This window comes from Cyphellophora attinorum, assembly GCF_001299255.1.
Source record: "Cyphellophora attinorum strain CBS 131958 chromosome Unknown Contig3, whole genome shotgun sequence".
Lineage (NCBI taxonomy): Eukaryota > Fungi > Ascomycota > Eurotiomycetes > Chaetothyriales > Cyphellophoraceae > Cyphellophora > Cyphellophora attinorum.
Genome location: NW_017253231.1, coordinates 1,364,671 through 1,380,669, shown reverse-complemented (window position 1 = coordinate 1,380,669; position 15,999 = coordinate 1,364,671). Strand labels below are relative to the sequence as shown.

At 53.8% G+C, this 15,999-nt stretch overlaps 7 protein-coding genes across 7 annotated transcripts; 4 read left to right on the top strand and 3 right to left on the bottom strand.

The window, feature by feature from the left end:
* Positions 1-254: 254 nt before the first annotated feature.
* On the bottom strand, positions 255-1,220 carry AB675_8792 (uncharacterized protein; the record flags this gene model as incomplete). The annotated part of the gene is made up of 2 exons (XM_018149269.1): positions 255-861; positions 907-1,220. 2 exons carry the CDS (start codon positions 1,218-1,220, stop codon positions 255-257), a joined length of 921 nt encoding a protein of 306 aa, XP_018004525.1.
* Positions 1,221-1,485: 265 nt separating this feature from the next.
* AB675_8791 (Polynucleotide 5'-hydroxyl-kinase grc3) lies at positions 1,486-3,264 on the top strand (the record flags this gene model as incomplete). Its single annotated transcript, XM_018149268.1, has 1 exon — positions 1,486-3,264. The coding sequence occupies one exon, from the start codon at positions 1,486-1,488 to the stop codon at positions 3,262-3,264; it is 1,779 nt and encodes a 592-aa protein (XP_018004719.1).
* Positions 3,265-4,395: 1,131 nt separating this feature from the next.
* On the top strand, positions 4,396-6,060 carry AB675_8790 (uncharacterized protein; the record flags this gene model as incomplete). The annotated part of the gene is made up of 1 exon (XM_018149267.1): positions 4,396-6,060. The coding sequence occupies one exon, from the start codon at positions 4,396-4,398 to the stop codon at positions 6,058-6,060; it is 1,665 nt and encodes a 554-aa protein (XP_018004219.1).
* Positions 6,061-6,860: 800 nt separating this feature from the next.
* AB675_8789 (Folliculin) lies at positions 6,861-8,736 on the top strand (the record flags this gene model as incomplete). The annotated part of the gene is made up of 2 exons (XM_018149265.1): positions 6,861-6,872; positions 6,967-8,736. 2 exons carry the CDS (start codon positions 6,861-6,863, stop codon positions 8,734-8,736), a joined length of 1,782 nt encoding a protein of 593 aa, XP_018004515.1.
* Positions 8,737-10,942: 2,206 nt separating this feature from the next.
* AB675_8788 (putative RNA-binding protein) lies at positions 10,943-13,328 on the bottom strand (the record flags this gene model as incomplete). The annotated part of the gene is made up of 3 exons (XM_018149264.1): positions 10,943-11,681; positions 11,735-12,399; positions 12,444-13,328. 3 exons carry the CDS (start codon positions 13,326-13,328, stop codon positions 10,943-10,945), a joined length of 2,289 nt encoding a protein of 762 aa, XP_018004741.1.
* A 505-nt stretch (positions 13,329-13,833) lies between these two features.
* Positions 13,834-14,434, top strand: AB675_8787 (uncharacterized protein; the record flags this gene model as incomplete). The annotated part of the gene is made up of 2 exons (XM_018149263.1): positions 13,834-14,042; positions 14,089-14,434. The coding sequence occupies 2 exons, from the start codon at positions 13,834-13,836 to the stop codon at positions 14,432-14,434; spliced, it is 555 nt and encodes a 184-aa protein (XP_018004654.1).
* Positions 14,435-14,454: 20 nt separating this feature from the next.
* AB675_8786 (U3 small nucleolar RNA-associated protein 6) lies at positions 14,455-15,606 on the bottom strand (the record flags this gene model as incomplete). Its single annotated transcript, XM_018149262.1, has 1 exon — positions 14,455-15,606. One exon carries the CDS (start codon positions 15,604-15,606, stop codon positions 14,455-14,457), a length of 1,152 nt encoding a protein of 383 aa, XP_018004284.1.
* Between the last annotated feature and the right edge of the window lie 393 nt (positions 15,607-15,999).

Here is a 15,999-nt window from a genome sequence, read left to right as displayed (position 1 = left end):
CAAGCGTCCAGATCAGATCTCCGCTAGCCACTTCTCGTCAGGTACAATATTTATCAACACGGATAGAATCCCCTAGGACAGTCCGCCGATGATTTCCTTTGAGCTGTCATCGTCTCTGGAATAGTTGAATAAGCGTATGGCTTGACTCAAATTAAAGCTAGGCTGGTACGCTATTCACATTCGTCTGTCGTCTACAAGATATGGTATCCTCGGTGCTCCTCCGGCTTACTGTTAGGCACATAAGCGCGCCGCAGCTATACCGTGTCAACGAGCTTTGGTCTCTTGCTCTTCTTCTCCCTCCGCCCCGGCGTTGATGGCGAAGCTCCTGTCTTCAACTGGACTGGTTCTGCAGCTCCAGCACTATCCTTCGACGCCGATGCGACTTTCGTCTTGACACCGAATGGCAGAAATTGGTAGTTCAGCTTCCCAACTGGTTGCTCACGCACAGTCCGACTTGTCTGTGGCGGCCTATCGGTCTCAGGCTGCGAGTCAGCCACCAGGACTTCTGGTTTGCTCGCTATCTGGCGAAGTTGAAAGGATTTGGACACCTTGGCTTTAGGTGCTTTGTAGACGGCTGGATCGGATTGAGGCAGGAAGAGTTCGGAGCGCTCCGTCACCGGCTGCATGCCGTAGCTGATGCCGTGACTGGTCAAGACTGGACCACCAGCAAGCACGGCCGAGATGTCGATCTGCTTAATCGTCGACAGGTCGAGTGATGCCGGAGCTGCTATATGCCATACTTGCTTGCCGTCCGTGTCGTTCAATTCATCCAGGATCCTCGCGTCAGCAGGTGTAGAAGCCGAGTCAAGTGACTGGAATCCTATGGGAGCTATGAAAGGCTGTGCTGGAATCTTGCGGGTGCTGGGAAGGTCAGCAGGTCACAGAAGCAAGGCAAGAACCACTTACCTTCGCTTCTGCCTCTTTGGAGATGATTTTCGGGCTGGAGTTGCTAGTTCCTCTCGTTGACGCTTCCTTGATGCAGAGTCCGACTGCTCAGCAGCACTTGCCTCCGTCGAATTTTCGCGTGATGTCGACTCACTACTGATGCCGTCCGAATCGCTCTTGCCACTGACAGCGCTCACGGTAGCTTTCTTGCTTGTGTTCTGGGGTTTAGCTGTATCATCGCCAGTATCATCGCTTTCGTCCTCGCTTGACTCCGCCGCTTCGCTTTCATCAGATTCGCGCACGAATTCCTCACTGAGTTGCTCCGGCCTCGCCATTTCCCCGTCAAAGTGTATGCAGGCGACCGGTCTTGGCAACTCGTGTAAAGGCCTCAGACTTTTTGACTGCACTCGAAAAACTTATGGTCAGTGAGCAACAAGAAATCTGTCTATTCCCAGTTACAAAATTTAGGTGGATTCCCCTGACCACTGCCGAGCCAATCAACTTGGGGTATCACGACCTCGCGAGGCAACTTTCACTCCAAATTCACCACTGAACACGAAACCTGAGATCGAATACTTTCATTAGACACATCTGCATTTGATGCCGCCGGACCGCAAGAGGAAAGCCAGCGACAACGAAAGCGCCATTTCAAAGCTCCGCAAAGCGCGTGCGGCGAACAATGAGACATCAACCAGGGAGCCCAGCCGGGAGCCACAGCTGGAAAGCCCATTGAAGCCCACAAAAGCATTTCGAAAGCCGCGAAAGGATATCAAGCACACTCAGCCAGAACAGCTGCAGGCTGAGTACCCCGAGAGCGATCATGTATTACCGGTAGAGCAAAGCCATGCCTCGGAAGCCGACGAGAATGACAATTCGTTTGCAGCTTTGACTGGATCTGTCGTGGACCAAGGGCAACGTCTTTACGAGCGGCTTCCTCAGCGGAGACTACGAGTTGAACTTTCGAAAGGTGCGGATTGCATCATCGCTGGACGGGGCTCGCTATGGGTCAAGCACGGGACAGTGTACTTCATGGGCGCTGTGTTGCAAGCGTCAGAAGATCTTCATCACTTTTCAGCTCCAACCTCTCTCGCGCTACCATCGATCCAGGCTCTGGACGTAGATGCAGAGTTTGAACTTGCCGAGATTCACGAGCCTCGCTCTCCGTCGCCTGACACACTCTCAAGCCTATTCAAACCTCTTACTCCGCTGAATAGCACGGCTTCCGACACGACCTACCAAGTCCTCGGACTCGACTTCACGCTTCTCACTGGTAGTGACAAGCCGCCACGGATTCTCAATCTTGTTGATGACTACTTCAAGGTCATTCCAGAGTTGAGACGATCAGCGGATCAACGTCTGCTCTTCATTGGTGGTCGACCGCACGAAGCAGCTACTCTTGCGAGATGCATCATCAACAGACTGCTTACACTCCAGAAGCAAGCTGGAGATGTCCTCTTCCTCGACCTAAACTCGACAATTCCTGTCTTCTCGCCGCCAGGGTTTCTGAGCGTGCTCAGAGTGAGGAGTCCCGTACTGGGACCGGTCTTTGATAGATCCTGCCAGAAAGACATTGACGTGGTGCGGCAGCACTTTGTGGGTGACACCGCAGCAGGCTTACCTCCAAATGCTGGGAATCGGTCGTGTGTTCAGGATCTTGTCAAGACTGTACTAGCCTCGCAAGACCAAAAACATCTCACGCCACTTCTGGTCAATGTTGGTATTGCAAATTCCCTGGGCGAGGACCTCAATGAAGACCTATGGCGAGACTTGTCTCCTACATCGGTCCTTGTCTCAGAGTCATCTAAGACCTCACCAACCGTGGACACGAGAGCAGCGCTGGCTGCCAAAACCGCTGTTCCTATCCGCTTCCTACCATCGATCAACGAAACTGCACATCTGTCTCGAGCACATCATACCAACCTGCGCTCCTACTTCAGCAGCGTTGAGAACAGGGTGAGTTCGTGTGCTCCTCAACTACAACTCAGCTACAGTGGGCCTGGGGCCACGGTGGCCGCAGTCACCACTATTGACGCTCACATACCCAATGCCAATGTCCATAAGACCGTCGTGGGTCTGATCGCTGCTCTGACACTGGTTGACCTCTCCGTCTTGGCAACTTCCAGCCATGCTTTAAAACATTGCGCATCGAGTCGGATTCCGCTGCTTCCATCTCTGACCAGCCTTGGCTTTGCTGCAGACCAGACCGAATGCCTTGGATTGTGCTATGTCCAATCTATCGATATCGTCGAAGGGACGCTGGATCTTGTCACTCCTGTCAACCAACAGAGCATTGAATGCGGTGCTACTCAGGGAAAGGGAGTGGTTCTGCTTGTACAGCCTCCGACGAGAGAAGGCACATTCATGCCGCAGGAGAGATAGCGATGGGATGTCACCAACAATACGAAGAAATTCTTTCAGCATCCACATCCTGCTTCGGACTTCTCCAAAACACACGCCAGGATCATCGAGAGGCAGGAGCTGTGTAATGACAAAAGAGCACCAACAAGGTCGCCCAGGATGGGGACGTTGCTTAGTCCTTGCAACCCCGGTCAAGGTGGGGGCGAATCTTTCGAAACTTGACCCACGGCTCTATTGCCGACCTCTTACCAGTCCAACAGCAGCATCACAAACCATGCAACACCTTCCGCTGCCGAAGGATCCCTCGATTGGCAGATTGGAAATTCCCCTGCTGTCGCGATTGCAATACGATGGTGATTCATTCGCGGAGTGTCCTGCTCGGCAAGGCTGGAGAATACCCGACACACCCCGCATTGGGCGGCCACAAAGAGCCATAACAGTATTTGCTACGACGTCTCTGTCCACGGACAATTGCGACGAGTTCCTACAGACACGGCTATACTTCGGTCTGGTCCATGACTACCTCGCCACAAGTCCTCCTTTGGGGTCATTCCAGACGATCAGTGCGACTGGACACAGGGTCCTTAGCACGACTCAGCTTGAGGCTCTCGTTGTCGCCAGGACTGTGAGCTTACGTGATAAGTACGTTAATGGTGATCAGAAAGGCGTGGAGCTATGGATGCACAACATCTACGACACCTTGCTTGTGGCAAGAGACCATGTACTGAGGCTATCATACCAGAAGCATCGCCCGATAGAGCGGGCTCATTATTATGCCTGAGTGTAGCAGTGTTGGCAGAGTATCTCATGCAGGCATTGAAGAACCTCTATATTGCGGTGGGACTTGACACACCGGTACAGCAGAGGTGGAGGGTCATTGATGATGAGATCATCATCGACTGTGGACAACCGGTTGTCGGTCTCATGTTGGAGCGAGGATGGTGCCCGCAAGAATTGGCACAATTCGAACGCACGGGGTCGAACTCGGTTGGGGAGCTTTGGTTCATTGCCAACTTGGAGCCTCCGAGGCGATCGATGTCTCACACCTATTGCAATGCGGAAATTTGCCAGCATCTTCAGATCGAGAAATCAGGGTATAAGCTTCATCATGTATGCCAAAGGCAGGATTGCGCTACCATAGGACCGAATAGAATGCGCCTGGAGAACATCATCCGTGATGGCCAGCTTGTCTTAGTGAGACTTGAGCACGGAGACAATGCGGATGAAATGCGGGTCGCCGTTGAGCCGCATGCTGAGGGCATGAAGTTCATCGCTATCTCTCATGTCTGGGCCGACGGGCGCGGAAATCCTCGGGAAAACAGCTTACCCACGTGTGTGCTGATGCAAATCCAAAATCTCGTTGACCGGCTTCCGCCCACTGGACCAGGCGGACCCTGCCCTTTCTGGATCGACACCTTATGTGTACCACGAGAACCGAGGTCGCTTCGAGATGCAGCTCTCAAGCGCCTAAGAGATCCCTACGTGCTAGCAGTCAATACACGCGTCGTCGACAGCTATCTTGAACGTCAAGAAGCCTCTGGCGCGTCGTCTACGGAACTCATTGCCCGTGTCAGTGCATGCGGCTGGACGCAGCGACTGTGGACTTTCCAGGAGGGTCGTCTACCAAAACAAGTATGGTTTTTCTTCAAGGACAAGTGCGTCAATCTCTGGAATGAAGTCGATGGTTGGCGAGACACGTTCAGGCGGATCCCTCCACTGGCCAGTCATGAGGTCGAGCTGATGGTCATGGCGAATCATACGGCGACGACGATTTATCCGGGACTCTTTCAGGTCGTTGGTATTTCCTCGGTCACGGTGTTGAGAGGTGCCTTGAAGACCAGGTCAACCTCTGTACAAACTGATGAGGCACTTTGTCTCGCGAGCATACTGGAACTCGACATGAGGCCCATTCTCGATGCTCCACCCGAAGCTAGAACGCAGGTCTTCTGGAGTTTGGTACCAAAAGTTCCGACTGGCCTGGCACTGTCAAGGTCGCGACGCAAATTGTCAATGCGGGGATTTCGGTGGGCGCCGGAGTCCTTTATGGGTCAGATGCGGCAGGCAGACTGGGGCGGACCTCTCGGTATAGACTCTGCATACGACGCACGAGTTGCTGCTCATGGTCTGGTCGTCTCATTGCCAGCATTGTTGTTCGCTGCATCGCATGGACCAGACGCCGCCCTGTCTAAGGAGAGGTTCGTGAATGTGGTCCAGGAGACAGGCAGCGAGATTTTGATCCACGACGACCAAGGACGCTGGTTCGTGTGTACGACGGAGAATGATTGGCATCAGGAGCTGCCAACAATCGAAGCCAACGATCATCCCGTGATCATAATGGATAGATCGTTGAAGTTCGGGAAGGATTCGGTGCTGAGAGTGACGCATGACTTCCAGATGCAAGGAGCACAGAAAGGAGTCATTGCATTTCATGACAGTGATGCTACCGAGGGCGGAGTCGTACAAGTCAGAGCGCTCCGGCATATTCTATTGCAGATGCTCTCGAGGAAGCAGCACGAAATCTTGGCCCTGCTTCTGAGGCTTGTGAACAACATCAGCTTAGAGAACAAGCAGACGCTGGACTCGCTTCCCCACGGATCGGAGGAAGCTGATAAGTTCAAGGAAGAGCTTGTCTTCGATGGACTCAAGGAGTCTTCTGGTCTTGACATAATGCATGCGATACGGGAAGCACGAGGAAGTCCTCATGATGAGAAGCTTGCGATCAGTCAATGTGCCAACTGGTTCAGCCAGCTCTATCGCCTTGCGCCGTGGACTGCGATGCGCTTTAGTCATGGTCCAATGGAATGGTGCATCGATTGAAGTGCGACCCCGTGATGATGCGGGCGGACTCTGGACTTTTAGCACGCATATGAAGATAGCAGGCGCAGGCAGGCAGTCAACGAAGGCTTTTCGGGAGCGCTCACGTACTGCATCGAAATTTCGTGTGAACGCAAGTCTCGTACAGTAGAACCTGCATCACTCTGGCTCTGCGTGCTAGATCCATGCACGGCTTATCTCGCGGATATGTTGAGGCCATGACGGCGGCAAGGTTCAATCTACAGGAACGAAGCATATGCTGCCAATTCGTGAAATGTGATTGGCTGCGAGTGATCGGCTATTGTAGGCCAAGCGATGTGGATGGTGCACTGGTGTAGCGGTGAGCGGCGGGCCGTTTCCACGCGGACCAGGTTCGGCGGCGGCGTTGAGATGCCGTTGACGTGTGCTGTCGCCTGCGACGTCAAACGACACCGCTACTGTTGTACACCATCTCTTTCTGTACTTTACTTCCATTTTGTAGGACTCTCCGCTCCATCACTTCGCGCATAGAAATCGAGGGCGACATTGAGCAAAGACCATTCCACGCATTGCAATTGCCTTTCACGTGCATTCCGTACATCCGGCACACGAGCACCTCCACGAAACCTTCCTGCCACGTTGCTCAAGACTCAACGGACGGCAAGAACCGCAGGCAGTCATCCCACGACAGAGCAGTGCGACCTATCACTCACAACAGGAGCGCGCCGGCAACGCGCTCATGGCCCGGCAGAGCTGTTGCTGTCCTTGTTCCGCCCGGCACAGCCTGTCCATAGGTCTGAGGTAGAGAGAGGCATGTGTTTGCCATGGACTTTACAGTGAGTACAATGATTGCTCCATGAACACGTGCTTCATCAGCATGCGCAACCTCGGTCCTGCGCCACTGTTGCTTCTACTCACGCACCTGTACAGATCTCCTTAACTCATTTCTGCGAGACGCATGGCCCCAAGAACGTCCTCTGTACACAAGTGCTGCCCGTCGAATGCGCAACATGCCTTCCGCCAACACCGCCGCTCCGGGCACGCTCCTCAGGCGAAACACTCGACGGCGAAGACGACTACCATGAATACACCACCACCCAACAACATGCCATACCTTCCCTTCGGAAGACCGGCACAGACCTGACTCTTCCTACCGACTTCTTCGGCGCCTCTACCACCATCGACTCAGAGCCCGAGAGTCCTAATATCGAACGTCATCCTCTGTTCAGACATAGCGACACCGACATTGCTCCGCGTTTTCGCTACGGCCGCGCCCAAGGCGAGACCTGCGCATCCTGCTCCTTCACCGTTCCAGACCCGGTCGCCGGCCAACTTCCCGCCGGCGCTCCTGGCAGCATCAAGGCGGATAGAAAGAGCAAGAACGGAGCACCTGTTTTCCGGTCGCGAGAGCTTGTGTGCTTGGGCTCTTCCCCACCAGACAAAACGAACAATCTTGACATGCTCGGCGCGCACTCGAATGGTAGTGCTGCAAACAGCTACCCTGGCTCCTCCTCCTACAACTCCTCATCCCAATCGCATTCTCACTCACACCATCATTCCTCCGACACCTGCCACGAGCACACATTCACCTACTTGACCGCCAAATCGCCGTCCTCTCCCGAGACCTATGCCGCACTCCGTGCGTCCGTCATTCGAACACTGTCCTGTGAGATGCTACCTCGAGGCATGGCTGACGGGCCTCTGTGTTTCGGCGACTCTATTGCAGGGTACACCATAGCCTACATATTTCGACTCACAGACCCGAAGGCAAGAGGCAGGAGGCGGTGCTATGCATTTCTCGCCTTAGCCGGCACAGATGCATCCCGCGCGTTCCGGGCATGTCCAATGCTATGGCAAGCATTTGCCGGGATTGCGAAGGGCATCGAGGCTATGGCCACGCGAGCGGTGGAAGAGAAAGAGCGGAAAGAGGAAGAGGAGCGCTCATCAACTCGGCCTGTAAGTGGCGCATTTGGCACAAAATCTGGCACGGGAGGTAGCAGTGGTGGGACGAAGGAGAAGCTAGCATACACGCCCGTCTCCTCATTCCTTACACAGCGCGCAATGGATCCGGATGGCACGATGCGGCGAGCAGGTCAGACGAGTCCGCGATCACTGGCGGACATTGTGGGCGACGAAACGATTTTCGCCGCGCTTCATCGATATTTCGTTGTGCTGCTACGGATGCTGGGTGCAAGTTTTGGGGGTGTGCCGATCGCTAGTGAGAGTGTCTACCAGACGACGGTGGCTGGTGCGGGTGACCTTGATGAGATACACAGCGAGAAAGTGAATCCAATCCAGCTCACCAAGCCACGAACACGCAATGAGGACAAAGCAGCAGAAGCCAAGACCGACAAGACCAAGTCCTCAGCCACAGGCTCACCCCAGAAGGGATCCAGCAAGCAGGACGCCCCGCCGCCAACGATCCCCGCCAACGGCACAACCCTTCCGACCCGCACGAGAACCAAAGGAGACATAGATTCCGGTCAAGGTCGGAAGGAGCGCACACACAAGCCACGAGAGCCCTCCACGGCGTCTACCTCAACAACAAGCACGACGATCGAAGATGACATTATGAGGGCTAAGCGCCGGTTGAGTAAGACTCTGAGTTTGAGCGCTACCGGCCCGTGCGCGCCGTTGCAGGTCACGCAAGCGGATGTTATGGGGAAGGTTGCTGTTGCTGGTGGTGCTGTTGTGAAGTGAGTTTTGCAGTGAAAGATGATTTTGGCGATGCGGCAAGCGTTTCAATCAGCGGGCAAGCGAAGCGAGTATGAGGCTCGATGAAAGTCTCCGGATTGATCATGAATTTCACGGCCTCGAACAGGAAGAAAGCAAGACGGGACACCCCGGACATAGGCTGGGATAGATACGAGGCACAGTGTTGGTGTTGTCCTCATCGAGACAGGGACGGTGTGCACGAAGAAAGCGTGCCTGTAGTTTTATGATGACCGGGAAAGAAAGGTGACGGCTGCTGGTGGTGTACGAGTACTGGGATCACGGGAAAGGGAACGGGTTGGGGGGCCATGGGGCCGATCAGATCGGTTTGATACACGTCTAGAGGAGGGAGATCAGATCTGCCATAGATGGGTAACGATGATGACGATCATTTCAAACTCGAGCATCCATGGAAGTGACAGAGCAGCGGAGTGCTTAATGAATGTGCTCGATTCTAAGCCTGACTGCTACTTTTGGGAGGTGCTAGGAGTGTGAGTTGAGTGCTGCCTCAAGCCCACAGACAGGCCGAACCTATTGAGAGTCGAAGGCACAACCGCCCGTATTGTGTGCGCTTGCGAGACCGGCCTCTCCAGTCAGCCTCAGATCGATAAGAATACTTTCGAGAGCTCAACAGCACAGACGATGTTTTGTCATCCCCATTCCAATATTTGAATCCGTCGTCAACAAGCCCAAGCCACCCCCCGTCGGTCAAGCCGTGTCATCATTCCCCCGTCGTCATCTCTCCTTCGTTCGGAAGCCCCAGCAAGGAGTCGATTCTCTCAGTATGGTGCAGGTTGAAATCTAGTGCTGTTCAGATCCGTCAGTATCGCCTCCGGCACACTAAGCTTGGATTTGGCACTTACGCCGCAGCCCTTGCATGAGCAGCTGCCCGTGCACGGGCCGGAGCAGCAGTTGCAGGCTGAACAGGGTCCCATTGTGGTGGCTTTAGAGCAGAGCGGAGCTCGATCTGGGGTTTGGAAGGGTGACGTGGTGGTCGTGGTAGTGGTACAAAGGACTTTGGGTTGGTATTGGGTTGGGTTTCGATGGGTTGGATAGTGGTATGTAAGTTCGATCGATTGCTAGCTGGAGATGAAGGGTAGATATAGCCGTGTCGAAGCGGGTAAGACCGCTGCACTGCACTTGTCTCCTCGTCAATGGTCGGTGGCGCCTGCCATTCACTCACGTTTCAAGGTAAGGGCCATCTGCACCCACCGTGCTTGCATTGCTTTTCCGGCAGAATTGGGCAGCAGTTACGTCTGGTAGGCCAGTGTAGCAACTACGTGGAGGTGAGACGGGTGCAGTGAAGTTGCTGGCCGTGGGGGGAGTGGTCGAAGAAATTGGTCCAAGAGGCTCAGGTTGGACAGCATCCCTTGGCCTCTTGGGCCTCTTGGGCCTCTTGGGCCTCAGTGGCTCTCTGACTCTCGCAACAGGCCACTGACTGCGTTCGGGTGGTGGGTCGCTGAGCAGCAAGTCATGTCGCGTCGAGTCAATGCATCACTACCCAATGATGGGCCTCAAGTCACACCTCTGCCCACTGACCAGGAAGTATAAGGTCCTCATTCCAAGCGAACGAACACGTGGATTCGCTGCAAAGGCTCGCGCCGTCGCTCTTGCAGCCGTCACATGTCAAAATCAACCCCCACAAATATTGCAACGTGTATCATGTAATGATTGAAGCAGCCTGCAACATGTGGTGAGATGACAAGGAGCCCAATGGCCACGGTGTGTGGTGAAGGTTGTTGAGATACGGTTCGCCTAGCGATCTCCAACGAATTCCAACACGAGAAGCACGACCGGGCCGAGGCGGTTTTGGCTTCAATGCATGTATGGCCGTCACTTGCTCTTCTGTCGTGCGATGTAAGACTTCGAAAGAACGGTGCAGCGGTGCAGTGCGGCTCATAGATATGCCGGGAGTTGATGTTCACTGCAGGAAAGGGAGGTGTAGTCATTTCATTTCATTGAAGTGTCAATATTGACTCGTCCTTGGACGTCAGGTTTCTTCGCTGGCTACCCATCTAACGCCACGCCCTCCGGAAGACACAACCCATTCTGAGCTCCTTTCGACCCCGAGCCACTGGAGCATGAACGTCACCACACGCAAAGGGCGTACTGATGTGTCTTTCTCTTTACATAAGCGTAGTGCCCAGGTCGGAAAAGCAATGATGGCGCACGACCTTCCGGACATGACCGCCAACTATCGCTGATATCTGGCTAGCTGTGCCATGATGTTCGAGACATTGTTCTGCGCTGCCGGTCCATAGCCTTGAGCAGAATTGGGAGTAGTACCGTAGGACTGCGGACTGATCTGCGCCGAGTACGGCTGCTGCTGTTGATTTTGCTGACTAGCAGCAATGTTACTCAGGAGTCCGCTAAGATCAGGACGACCTTGTACTGGAGCTGATATAGGTCCCGCCGATTGAGGCTCGTTTGGCTTGCTCAGATTCGCCAAGAGTTGTTGGAGGTTCGGCGCGTTCGAGCCAGCTGACTGTGGTGTAGGAGTCTGTGGTTGCCCGTACTGAGGCTGTTGCTGTTGCTGAGTGTAAGGATAGGGTGGTTGCGGCGGCCGCTGCTGGTACTGTGGTTGGTACTGTGGTTGGCCTTGGGGAGGATAGTGCGGCTGGCCTTGCGGAGACCACTGTTGCGGCGACTGCATAGGTTGTTGGCCGTACTGAGCGTTATTGAACGCAGGCGTTGGTGGATGTGGGGTCAATGGCGATGGCTGAGACCGCTTTGTGTGGACTACGATATCTCCAGCGACGTTCAAGTCAAGGTCCACGTATTCGTTGAACTTCACATTGGACGCGCCAGACGACCTGTCGAATACCTGTAGTGGTATCTTGTAGCTTATCGAGTTGACCTGCAGGAGCTTGACAATCGCATGAACACCTTCCAGTATCTGTCTCTTGATCACAGCTTGTAACGGCAGGCGCGGACTCAGCCAGATGGTCGATGCTCGAAGTCCTTTCGTGCGGAAGCCCTCTTCTACCAGTTGATGAAGGCCTGAGGCACGCTTTGATCCAGAATGAGGAGCTGGACATCAGGGACGTCTTGCGGGTTCCGCCGCGGGAGTGGGAGCGCAGCGTCTTCGTCATATGGCTGCTGTGGCTGCTGATAGACTGGTGGATAGACCGGAGGATATGGCTGTGTCTGTACACTCATTTGCGCACGTGGTGGACTTCGAGCATCGTATCGCCCACTGTCTCTTCGGTACCCTCGTGGCGAAGGTGAGCGTTCACGTCGATAGTTGTCTCTTCTATCGCGGAAGTCATGACGGTCATCGCTCACCCTCCGGGCTGGTGATCTGGATCTTCGTCGATGCTGGTTGTTGTTGTTAGCAGCACGATCGTTCTGCTTGTTGTTCCGCGTGTTCTTTTGCGGCTTCGAGATCTCCAAGTGGATCTTTCTTCCGCGTATCTCGACACCCTGATCAGCTTCGAGTGCTTTGTAACAATCGGACGCTTGTAGGAATTGAACAAAGCCATATGCTTGCTTGATGGAAATCTGGGCTAGCTTGCCATGACGATGGAAAATATGAAATAGATCACGCTTGGTAACCTTCTCGCTGGGCAGGTTACCAACGAACAAGCGAGACCCTGCAGGAAAGCGGTCCCAAACACCGTCTGTGACAAAGCCACGCTCGTCCTCCAGGAACTGATCATAGATCGATTGAGTCTGTGGTGACCAAGGACGATCACCTGTGGCTGGCTCGTACCTTCGGCTGGGTACATGGCAGCGGCATTGGGAGAAGCCTCATAGACAAAACTTTGGGTGGTAGCAAGCTTATCGACTTGGGAGATTGGGCCATCGATCGCGGAAGTAGCAGAGAGGCTAGATTCGGGGATTTGATAGGATGTAACATCTGCGGGTAGCTGAATAGCAGGGGGCTTTGGAGGAAGTCCTGGTATAGTGGGCAAAGAGCTTGTGCTTTGATCATGCTCAACGATGGGAGCGGTGGTTGTGAGCGTGGTAAGATTCTCAGCTGCAGGAGCTGTAGAGGCGGACTGGGAGATGGTGTCAAGGAGAGATTGGTAATCTACACCACCATCATTGCCTGGCTTGTCTTGGGTCGCGTCTGGCTCGGCTGGTGCTGTCTTTTCCTGCGCCTCTGATACTGTGGTCTCTATGCCTTGACCTAGCTCTTCATGCTCCGCAGCCGGGTCGAGTACGGCAGCGTGATCGTTGAGGACAGGTGCAGGAGCATCATTTGCGGGAAGATCGGGCGCAGATCCGTTGACGAGTGTGGAGGCAGTGATCTCGGTCGCGGCTTGGTTGGGCGGGTTCAGTGGCAGCGTTCTCAAGGACTCTTCTTCTGCGGCTCTGAAGAAGTCTTGCACGGCGTCATTCTCGTCATTTTGGGTGTTTGTGGTGGGTTGGGCAGGCTCTGTGAACGAGGCGAAGGGCTGATCGTGCGGGACATTGTGGGTGGCTGTGTCATTGAAGACGGGATCCATTTGGTTTTGCAGGACAGGAATATTAGTGGGCTCAGCTATGTGGATTGGACGTGGACTTTCAGGCGTCTGCGATCTGCCAAAGCGTTGAGCTTCCAGAGGTGGGTTTGACGGACTAGGAGGGGCCGTCATGATAAGAAAGTCTGGAGTTCCTGGCACTTCATGAAGGGCAGGCAGTAGCGCAAATCGAAGTGAAGGATATTTCGGCTAGACAGTGATGATGCGCAGGCCAGCAATACCGGAGAGGGCAACTGAAAAAGTGTTCTGGTAATGGAAATGGCACTTGAAGTGCGGGTGAAGCAGAAGAACTGATCTGAGGATGCCTCTATCCCATATTGTTTGCTATGTTCGAAAGCAGATGTTAGAGAATCCACAAAGAGGAAGGCGGAAGTTGACAGTCAGATCGGTCGTGACTGCAGAGCTTGGTGTCGAGGCGTTGAAGAGTTCAAGGTTGTCAGTGACGAGACTCGAGGAAGAAAAGAGAAGCAGCCACCGCGGTGCACCCAATCCGACCAGTCACCGGCGACCTTGGCATCTTGAGACCCACCCATTGCGATGATGACCACCACGACTCGAACACGAGTCATTCTCTTTCCGCTGACTACGACTCCGGTACTGTCATTGTCCCATACAGCAGATGCGGCTCTGGACAACTGGTACCTTCAGACTACTGCAGCGGCCTACGCCACGATGTTACTCGACAGGCGCCGAGATATCTGAAGAAGACCTGAGCAAAGCGCGAGAGTGGTACCGCACCTTCTCCCAAGATCCCGCGGCGGTAACAGACAGCCTTGGTGAGTTGACGTACTCGAGATCGAGTGGTCCAGGAGGTCAAAATGTCAATAAGTGAGCAATATGGTAGGTCATCACGGAATGATGCTAAACTAGACAGGGTCAATTCCAAGGCTCAATTACGAGTACCAGTAGGGCAGCTACTCTCACGACTACCGACTGCTCTGCATGCCAGCATTCGGACAGGCCGCTATTACGCGCAAAAGAGTGACTCGCTTCTGATCCAGTCAGATGAGAGCAGAAAACAGAGCGAGAACAAGCAGAATTGCTTCCGCAGACTGTCAGAACTGATTGACGATGAATTCAAGAAGATCGTGCCGGCCGAAACCTCGAAATCACAAGCAGTGAAAGTCAAGAAATTGCAGAGATCAGAGAACGAAGCTCGACTGAGGATGAAGAAGCTGCAGTCTTCCAAGAAGGCTGCAAGGTCGAAGAGCTTCGATTGAACATGGTCGTGACAAGACAACTATAGGGTCTGAGAGACTGCTGTTGCGACGGTCAGCAGTGCTGGATCCAGATCCTCGACTTCTGCTATACGTTGCAGCCATCGCTTCGCCCAATAAGATAGCTCCAGGGAGTGCTTGAATTGTTTCTGAGCACTTCGCAATTGCTGGAGCGCAGATCTGAAAGCGGCCGGGAATGCTTCTGAATTTGGCGTCATCCCGATTACTGGCAGCCAAATGTCGCAGATACACACCAGCCAGGGCTTCTTCGATCCACCGTCAATGGTATTCCTGATATGGCGTACGATCTTTCCCAGGACCTCGAGATGCTCATAGTCTTCCAGAGCCTTCAATAACTCCGCTACTACATCCTCATCATTGTCGAATTGCTCCATGGCAGCGTCAAAGACAGCGATTGGTATAGCGCCCGATTGCGCGGGAACGTTGTCCAGGGCCTGCAATGCCCTCGAGTCAACCTGATCGCCCTCTTCTTCCGGCACAACGTCTCCTGTCGTGATTGAGGCCGGCGCCGCCTCCTGTGCTCGACCACTCGAATCGGCCTCTGCGGCAGCAATTCCCAAGATCTCTCGTCGAGCTTGGATTTTGGCAATGTATGACATTTCTAAGCGCAGATATTGAGTCCACAATGATTTTTTGTTCTTGTTGAAGCGCAGTCCTCGCTGCATGTATCCTCTCGCCTCAGTCATGTTGCCGTTCTCCTCCATGGCGAATTGGGCAGCATAGATCCATAGTTCTGGTCGAGTGGGATGCAGTCGGAGGACACTCGTGAAGAGCTGTTGCAACTTCTTGTTGGCCTTTTGCGCTTTGGCATACTCGATAGCCTGAAGCCAAAGACCAACGTCAGATGGGTGCTTCTTGGTGGCACGATCTAGCACGAAGAAGATTCGCCGTTGGCCATTGTGAGAAGTACTTCTTATTCCCATCCGCTTCATGCGCTTCTTCCGTAGAGCGTCGACATTGGTCTCGAATTCTGCATAGCGCAGGTAGTCTGTAGCAGTCGAGCCTCTAGCGTTGATCTTGTGCTCGAAGTCGGATCTTTGTCTCGCTATCTTGCTGATCTCTTCTGCGGTGAAGATTTTCTTCTTTTCGAGTTCTTTCAGTTCCGGCACTGACTGCTCGAGGAAGAAGCGCGCTTTATCGGAGGCTGCGGCCATAATTGCTGTAGTGGCTTCGATAGGGTTGGCGCACTAGCGAGACTGGGGATCTCTGATATGCTGTGTCAGAGCACACTCCGTGGTTTATAATGATGCGTGGTTCAATATGGGCAATGAAAATAAATTGGAGACTCGTCTGGTGACGCACATGTGGGCGGGCGAGCGATTCGGGGACTTCGGCTCGGGGGTGCTTCAGGGGCTGCAGCCGCGCTCCATTGGAGTCGCGGTCGCGTAGGAAATATTTACTGATCATCGCATGCTGACCACAACTGCTCTGCTTCTGCTTCTTCGCATGAAACACATCTTCATTACACTCCTTAATTGATCCTTTTCTCGTCTGTGTTATTCTCGCCCCTTCTGCTTCTGGCTGTCGTTGTTACCAATGAATTGATC